Below are 8,862 nucleotides of genomic sequence, written 5' to 3' on the forward strand. Positions count from 1 at the left end.
AAATACAGTTAAAGAAATCCCTCATGAAGAAACCAGCCTCAGCCGTCGCTGTTGCTGCTCCCAGAAGAGCTTTGCTGCCTGCAGTGTAACACTCGGGTGTCCTCTACAGTTCCCTCTGCTCCCCTGCAGGGTTCACAGGTGCTGTTTCCAGAAGACACCGGCAACCCCACAAAACCAAACACTGACGTGAGCGCTTTGCCAGACTCTCGTGGGTCTACAGTATGAACAAATTCCCAATCTTCATTTCAAATCAGCTTTTGGCGATATTAAGCATTTTATGGTCTCAAAAAAGTATTTGAAAAAAGTCTCTTTCAAAATAACAATCCAAGATAGGCTGTTGGGTTTGTGTAAAATGAAAATGACTGTGTTGTACATGGCAAAATGTATTTAAAATTGTGTGTTATCTTTAGACGTTTACTTTTGTTGGGGCGTTAAAGCTTTTGTGGAGGTGTTTGTATTAAAAGCTGTTTCATGCAGGTTGTAGTTGTAGTGGGGATTCTGAGAAATGCTATGACTTGAAAATAAGTATTTTCAGAGTATGAGCCGCTACTCTAAAACAGATCTGACACGTGTGTCTGTTGAAATTCACTTCCTTTACTGCAAAAGCATTTCCTCTTTTTCACTTCTGCTTCTTTTCAGCGACTGCACGTTCCATTAATGTGCGTCGTTGGCATCCTCTCAGCCCCTCGGGAGGTCTGTGGGAAATAGGCGCTGAGGGGACGGAGCTGAGGCAAGAGGACAGCAGAGGATGAGTGTGGCGTTACGAGAGATGACGGCTCCGTCGGAAGTTGAATAAACCAGAGGGTTTTGTTCCAGCTGTTTGAGCCGAGCAGGTGTGAAAGTGTTGGACGTGAGGAGGCTGAGCTCGATAGCTGCCGGGCCGCAGCTATGGTCGTTGAGGCGAGGTTTCCTCCCTCCTCATCATGAGGAGCCCTTTGTTTCACCATGCTGAACGACCCCGTCGCCACCTCCTTCTACATCGTGCTGGAGCTGCTGATTGCTGTGTTCTCCGTGTTGGGCAATGTGCTGGTCTGTTGGGCCGTGTGCCTCAACAGCAACCTGCAGAGCATCACCAACTTCTTCGTGGTGTCTCTGGCGGTGGCTGACATCGCCGTTGGCGTCCTGGCCATTCCCTTCGCCATCGTCATCAGCACCGGATTCTGCTCCAACTTCTATGGCTGCCTGTTCATCGCCTGCTTCGTGCTGGTTCTCACTCAGAGCTCCATCTTCAGCCTGCTGGCCATCGCTATCGACCGCTACATTGCTATCAAGATCCCGCTCAGGTCAGTGACCCGGGGTCGCTTCTGATGCAGGAGACACAGAGAAATGTTTGCCCTTAAATTAAAGGGTTGATAAGTTTTAAGTAGTGGCTTTGTTAATAGTTAACACATGTTTTATAAAATAAGATAATCCTTTATTAGTCCCTCAGTGGGGAAGTTACAGGATTGCAACAGCACTGCTCACACTTAATAAGATAAAAAAAGAATTAAGTAATATAAATAAATAGTAGAACGGTGATAAAAAAGATTAAAAATTAAATTAAATTTACAGATGGATTAAACAGATGGAATAAATAATATACAGATGGAATAAAAAAAATGTACAGATGGAATAAAGAAGTGTATCAAAAGTACTTAAATATACTAAAAGTGAATATTGTACCGTGCATATTCGTGCAGTTATAAGCTGTTAATAAGAACGTCTTTTTGGTTTCTAGCTTAAGAAAAGATTTCACTTATTTATACTGAAATAAAATCTATTTGTAGAAACTAAAACCCTTATTATTTACCTATTCACCGTATCAACTGCAAACCAGATGGTCTGTTAGAAAGAAAGATCAATGGTTCATGAACATTTATAACTGCATTTGAAACAACTTGGAAACCCAGAAGTTGAAATGCTATCCTGAATAGTTTCCTTAATCAGTTATTTTATCAAGCATTAGGGAACGATTTATTAACTTCTAGGACTTCAAGGTATCACTTCTAAAACCTTTAGAAATGATGCCTTTTTCAAAACCCTCTAAAGCAAAAGTAAGAAAAAAACCCACCTAAAGTGCATCATTTCATGTTCTTAAACAGAAAGAAAGTATTTGAAATGTGAATAACTTGCTGTTTTTTTTTAATTTTTTCTTTATTTTCTACTCTGTTTAGTACTCTGAGACATATATCTATTAGTAACAACGTGACATTTGAACCAGAAAGTCTTGGCTGAAAAAGTGCGTCCAGAAATGGCGTCTCCCACGAGGCCATGTCCCCCCAGAGCAGTCAAACTAATTGCGCTTTAATTTCTTATACAGACTGTGTGACCCCCCTGCAACCTTCCTGGAACCTTGCTTTATTTTTTCACTGTAAAAACACAACGTTGTCAGACGTCAGTAAGGATTTAGCATTGAAATGATCTAAGACATCTACAGTTACCTAATGACACGCTGACCAACAGGCATCAGTGTGGAGTTGTGACTCATCATATTAAAAACACTGAAGCTCAAAGACACGGAGCTCGGCCTTCCTGTTATCCCTCCTGCTGAAAGATACATGAGCATTATTTGTGTTGTTTTTTGCATCCCTAATGGGGTCCTGAGGGCTTGACCTTTCCACTTTAACATCTCAAGAATGTGGTAGAAACAAGGCAAATGTCTCAGCTGCTCTCCCACACAGGCGTACCCAAAATAGGCTCTTCCTATAAGGAGTCCTGAAGGACTTTGTTTGTTTATCCTCTCTCTTTTGGTTCCGGGAGGAGAAGTGCTTCCAAGCAGCGATCAGCTGATCAAATTCGACTCGAGGGGAACTTCAGATACTGTTTACAAAAGATTGTTTAAACCTATTGAGCCCTTTTATATCAGGTCACAAGGTATAAATCAAGAAGAAAACATGGTATGAATCCCAAGAGAAAACAAAAAAAAAACATGTTAGGTATCAAATGAAACATAAAAATCAGGGCTACAATAATATATAATCCCCTTGTCCAACCGCTAAACACAACTCAAGCAATAAATAGGGTTTTTGGTCTTTAACGATTGTCTCGTCTTCCCTCTCCAGGTACACCAGTCTGGTGACAGGTCAGCGGGCTCAAAGCATCATCGCCATCTGCTGGGTTTTATCCATCATCATCGGTCTGACCCCGATGATGGGCTGGCACCAGCTGTCCAAGAGCGCCAACATCACCTGCCCGGCCGGCCTGATGAGGTGCCTGTTTGAGGAGGTAGTGGCCATGGAGTACATGGTCTACTTCAACTTCTTTGCCTGTGTACTGATTCCCCTGCTGATGATGTTAGCCATCTACCTGTGCATCTTCATGGCCGCCCGCCGCCAGCTCAAGCTCATGGAGGTGAAAGCGGTTCACGGGGAGAAGTCGCGCTCCACGCTGCAGAAAGAAGTCCAAGCTGCCAAGTCTCTGGCCATCATTGTCGGACTGTTTGCGGTCTGCTGGCTGCCTTTACACATCATCAACTGCTTCACCCTCTTCTGTCCTAAGTGTGAGCGTCCTCCGCCCTGGATCATGTATGTGGCCATTATTCTTTCCCACGCCAACTCTGTGATCAACCCCTTCATCTACGCCTACCGCATCCGGGAGTTCAGGCAAACCTTCCGCAAGATCATCCGGCGCCACATCCTGGGCAAGCAGGAGCTGTTGGAGAGTGGCAGCAGCACGCGCGGCTCAAGCAGATTCACGCCGAGCAGCCTGAGCTTTGACCTTTTCACTGAACACAGCAGCAGCGGCAGCAGCTGTGAAAGCTCCTACCGCTGCCCACCTCACGTGTCTTCAGTAGGGGGTGGCGTGGTGGCGGTGTCCCGCCCCCCTCTGTCAGTCATCATCTCCCACTGTCCTAAAATAGGCCCTCGTCCACTGCAACCCCTCAGACAGACTCAAGTCCCCAGAGGACATCAGCAGCAGCCTGACTGCTCTGGTCCAGAAGTCGTGGAGCATCAGGACAAACAGATGCTCGGCTCCGGCCCGGTCAGCTCGCCGTCGAACATGGAGAACAGAAAGAGCTGCTTGAGGGAGCTGGCAAAGGCGCTGTGACGCGTGCACATTCATTGATTTTCAAGAGCCTTGCAGTAACCAGTCTTGACCTTCACTCTCTTTAAACTACTTGTTTAACTGCAGGTTGAAGTGATATACCAACATACACGTAGCATCCTGCCGTTTCTGGCCTTTGGCTGAAGACAAGGACTTAATACATTATTGGTACATTTTTTTATTTTTCATCGATGGGAAATGTGAATACAATCACACTCAGATGGATTTCATCCTGTAACATACACGACCGTGGAAGATTCAGTTCATTCTGACGACCTGCACGGACCACAAACAGTGTCACAAGCCTGCTGAGAGAAGTTTATGCTCAAAAGTTTAAAAATGTCATATTGGGGCTATTCCCTCCTCTCACATTGTAATCCAGCTCCTTAACATAGATGTATGTGCGCTCACACAAGTTCTGACTGGTCTGACAAACAAGAACAGTACTTTCACCCGTGGCAGATGAGTTCATCAATGTCATGTTTCACATGTTTAAAAGCAAGGGCTCCATTCTTGGTCAAGCACTGCTTTTGTTTGCTCAGTGTGACAATGTGATTTGACTTATTTAAATTATATTCATGTCAATGTTGCCGTGTGTGATTTTATTGCCAAGGGATGGTGAACGTCAATATGTTAGACTTTGATCAAACTGATGGAAGAAGGTAAACTCTGCTCCTGGCTGGTGGAGGAGGTCATGCTGCCGGACGCTGCGCTCTCCTGCAGAGCAGGAGCCGGACCGGGGTCGTTCCTCAGTGGACTGGCCCCTTCTGGACGCCCAGCTGAAGGAGCTTCTGGTGGCCCTGCATGATTTTATCATATTTTGCACCAAAACTTGTGTGTCAGTGTGTCGGTGTCACCGATGATCCCTTTCCATTTTGATGTGTCGTATTTGCTATGCTGTTTGCATTTGGCAATGACCACAATGGCCCGGTTCTTATTCAGTAGCGCGGCTCCTGGGTTCCTATGGGCTTGTTACCAGGCAGGGTCACGTTTCATATCTCATCTGGAAGTCTACAGAACTAAGGCAGAGATCTGGTTTGCTTATTCTGGGAAATGGTTTCTCAAGTAGTTAAACTTTAGATTTCTTTATTTTCTTTTAGTGTAATTCCTTTGTGAGTTCAGGTTTCAGGGTGCGCGGCATGCTTCTTTTTTAAAGCTTTCCCGGAGGTCTTGAAGTGCATTTTTTTGCTTTGCTGCTGTCCTGTACGGCGTCAACGTATCACCTCAGCTGGGTCTTATCAAGGTTATGATCCAAGACGTTAGCATCCAGTGAGAAAACTAGATTGTCATTGCAAAGAAACTACAATTGTGTCTATTTGTTTCAAAGTTGCTTTTGTCAATATTTTATATAGAGTTTTAAATTTTCGCAAATACACTTTTTTTTTTTTTACATAAAGACTGGAAGCAGAGGGAAACGGCTGGCTGAAGCTCACTTATCAGAAAGTTATATTGCATCCATTCATAAAAAGTGTAACGTTTTCAGAGGTTTGTGCCTCGTCTATTCTCTATCTTCTCTGTTCTCAGCTGGTCATTTTAACGCCACATGTTTTCTAAGCTGAGTGGCTGATGGTCTTACTTTTACTGATTTCATACTTTTAGCTGTTTTTAGCAAACATTTTGTAAATCCACTGAACACTAAATGCCCAGCACCAAACAGCAGACACACAAAGTTAACCACAAGCTGGTGAACATCGTGGAGCGTTTAGTGGACAATGAGCCGGAGGTTTAACACTTTGCAAAAACAAGCTGTCAACAAAACACCGACGTGTGAACCACGTGAACCAAAAACAGCAGTAAGAAGTGAACCGCAACAGCGTAGTTGTGGGCTGCGAGGCTGAACAAGACGCCGAGAGGAGCTGCAGATTCAGGTGTTGCAACACTTTCCACATGGTCACTGCTGCATTACTGGTAGTTTTCTACATAAATTAAGTGATTTAATTTGTCTGTCTGTTACGGGAGGTGAGGGGGAAATAAAGTTAAAGAATGAATTAGGAGAAATAAGTTTGTGCAAACAAAAAAAAGTGGTGTTTTTGTTAATAAAATGAATTAATCACAATGAAACAGAGGACATGAACACAAGTCGCTTGAAAACAGCCTCGCAGCCAGTTGACCCCAACAACTCCCACAGTCAATGCCTCATAGCTTTATATCATAAGTACAAACATGTTTTCTTATTCACTCTTTCATGCAACACTCAATAAGCTTAAGGGGCATGCCGACAAGGCTCTGCTGACTGATGACAGTAAGTGATGAAATGTTGGGCTCTGCATGTGAGCAGGAGGCAACCCTATCACATTCAAATCAACGTCTGACATCATGACATCATACATCGTTATTAAGAAATATAAATTATAGCCGGTTTAAGGTGGTTCAAGCATACAAGTAGTGACAGGCTATAGAGCTGTTGATTTATTACTTATCGGTTTTACAGTCAGTAAGTCGAAACAGTGTTGGGTCAAGCTGTTTCACTTCTTAGTTCTGGAAACAATGAAGCCTCTTTTTTGTTGTTGTCAGTCTTGACATCACTGTCCAACAAGTTGTAGCTATAAAGTCCAGAGTGCCAGTCTGTCTGTGTGCAGAGACTCCATGGATACAGCAGCCCCTTGTCTCCCGCATTTAAAAGGATTCTGCTTTGAAAGGAGAAGAGGAGGAGGAGAAGGATGCAAAAGAGTTGTGTGTGTCTGTGTGTGTGTCTGTGTGTGTGTGTGTGTGTGTGTGTGTTTACCATCTCCACATCATGCAGGCGAGTTCATACAGCCTCCCCCTTTGAGTCTTTGTCACAAAGTGTAGACCACAACACTGATTTAACAGCCTCCGTTGTTGCACTTTGTGCTCAGTCCAAACGTGTCAGTCCAGGTCTCTGGAATAAGGTGCTGGTGTGGCGGAGCGAGTGGAGTCGAACTTCAGGACCAGAACATGTTTGTCACTATCCTGCTCGGAGGTTAGTAAAGTTCCTGGATGTGTTTTATTCCTTCTGCTGTTCAAGTAGGAAGCAATGTTGTCCGAGTACAGGGAGAATAAACCAGTTAAATAATTAATGTTTAATGTGCAATGTTATGTTTTTAATCGTGGTTTTCCCCTCACAGACAGCAGGATGGAAATGTTCAATCTCAACTGTAAGCTGATCAACTTCATCCATCATCTAAAGGAGAGGTGTGGTCTCGACCTCAAAGGTACTTAACAGCTCTCAACACTGTTGGTGGTTGGGACTTGCAGTCAAAGTGAGGCTGGAAACATCCATTAGTGAAGCTCACGCGTCCATTCAAATTCCTTTTATCTTGCTATTGGGATCAATATAGTGCAAAACCAGCATAATGCACCTAAACCATCAACTCTATGGAGTCTTATTGTCTGACAACATCTTCATTTGTTGACGATTCCTCCTGCAGAGAGTGTGGAGCTGATGGACAGCAGTGGCAGAGTGATGGGCCTGGAGGGGAAGCAGCAAAGTGTGGCTCTGGCCAGCAGCGTGTTGCTCGAGAGACAATACTACGTCCTGCTACGAGTCCTCCGTGAGTGACTAGTTTGTCTCGAAGTTTAAATATTTACAATATATAAACATTTTAGAACGAACAACTGATGGTGCTTTTTAAAGTTTCAGAGTTAACGTGTGTTTGACTGACAAAATAACTATCAGATCACAATTCTAAGTCAATGTCAAAGTGTGGTGTTTATTTTATTTTTTTACAAATGTCTGATCAACTATAAAATTGTCAAGATGTTTTATTACACATTAAAGTTTATGACTTTACTCCCCTTCAGGAGACGATGATACTGGAGGTCGTAAATATGTGTCTCTCCTCAACAACTTCAGCCAAAGTCATCCCGAGTTAACAGGTAACAACAGCAGCAGACGCAGCTTAACAGCGCCGTGTCGCCATTTTAATTCAAATGTTCTGTTGTAGAGCTGCTGAGGAAACTGTCGAACGCCGACAAGGAGCGAGACAGAAAGACAAGAGGAAGGACACAGAGGAGCAGTCCTGCCGGCCAAACCAGGAGCAAAAACGTCTCTGCACCGAACAAGAAACAGCATCTTAAATAGTTTCTGTTCTTGTCAAGACATTAAAGTCTGATTTCTTTAGACGCTATCGTGACATGTTCACAGATTAGCAGAATAGCTTCATTATAACCATGCAACAATCTGTTAAATGTGTCGGATATAGTGTTTTATATTTTTAAATGTATGTTTTATATCTCTAGTTTTAGCCACCTTAGTGGTAAGTTATGTGTATTAGAAGATGGTTCACGTCGTCTTCATTAAAAACAAAACATTTTAAGCTTCAATCCCAGTTTTTCAAAGGACAGAGAATACCAAACTGCTTCTACCACAAAGGTTTTAAAACATCCAGCTTGAGTTACTTCAGACATCAAGCTCAATATCAGAAACATTTGTATCCAGATACTGACCCATTAGAGCAACTATGACATGAACATTACAGTCTGCCTCAGATTGAACCAAAACTTACACAGTCTCAGCAAAAATATAAAAAAGTATCAATTAAACAATTGAAAAGACTGAAGAAAAAAATGTGTAACATTTAAAATGTTAGTTAGAAGTAATAGCAGCAGATAAAAAAGTAAATCACAATATAGTAAAAGTTATCATCATGAAAAATGCCATTTAATTATCAGATGTATTATTATCCTGCGTCTGTGTGTGCGTGTGTGCGTCTGTGTGCGCGTGTGTGTGTGTGTGTGTGTCCTCAACCAGGAATGGATGCATTAGTGAGGAGAAGCTCCTGCACTCACCAGCCATTAGTAAGGCACTGCCAGGAATAAACGGGGTTTTGCTGCAATTAGTCCTGCATTACGGCATTGTTTGCTATTTCTCCTGGGAGA

The 8,862-nt window shown here is 43.2% G+C and overlaps 2 protein-coding genes across 2 annotated transcripts; both read left to right on the plus strand.

Annotated features, from left to right (window-relative positions):
* Positions 1-945: 945 nt before the first annotated feature.
* On the plus strand, positions 946-4,520 carry adora2aa (adenosine A2a receptor a). Its single transcript, XM_068566328.1, has 2 exons — positions 946-1,283; positions 3,042-4,520. The coding sequence occupies exons 1-2, from the start codon at positions 946-948 to the stop codon at positions 4,024-4,026; spliced, it is 1,323 nt and encodes a 440-aa protein (XP_068422429.1). The 3' UTR covers positions 4,027-4,520.
* Positions 4,521-6,881: 2,361 nt separating this feature from the next.
* Positions 6,882-8,244, plus strand: LOC137779236 (uncharacterized protein C22orf15). The gene is made up of 5 exons (XM_068566832.1): positions 6,882-6,964; positions 7,110-7,196; positions 7,413-7,535; positions 7,786-7,860; positions 7,929-8,244. The coding sequence occupies exons 1-5, from the start codon at positions 6,940-6,942 to the stop codon at positions 8,063-8,065; spliced, it is 447 nt and encodes a 148-aa protein (XP_068422933.1). The 5' UTR covers positions 6,882-6,939; the 3' UTR covers positions 8,066-8,244.
* Positions 8,245-8,862: the final 618 nt, after the last annotated feature.

Source organism: Clinocottus analis, unplaced genomic scaffold (assembly GCF_023055335.1).
Source record: "Clinocottus analis isolate CAN_PGR_092001 unplaced genomic scaffold, fCliAna1.0.p SCAF_7, whole genome shotgun sequence".
Lineage (NCBI taxonomy): Eukaryota > Metazoa > Chordata > Actinopteri > Perciformes > Cottidae > Clinocottus > Clinocottus analis.

Bases quoted from the DNA above. Each gene is read 5' to 3' on its own strand.
- LOC137779236 (XM_068566832.1), top strand. From the start codon at position 6,940: ATGTTTGTCACTATCCTGCTCGGAG. The intron at 6,965-7,109 runs GTTAGTAAAGTT...TTCCCCTCACAG, and splicing joins TGTCACTATCCTGCTCGGAG to ACAGCAGGATGGAAATGTTC. The intron at 7,861-7,928 runs GTAACAACAGCA...GTTCTGTTGTAG, and splicing joins AAGTCATCCCGAGTTAACAG to AGCTGCTGAGGAAACTGTCG.
- adora2aa (XM_068566328.1), top strand. From the start codon at position 946: ATGCTGAACGACCCCGTCGCCACCTCCTTCTACATCGTGCTGGAGCTG. The intron at 1,284-3,041 runs GTCAGTGACCCG...TTCCCTCTCCAG, and splicing joins GCTATCAAGATCCCGCTCAG to GTACACCAGTCTGGTGACAG.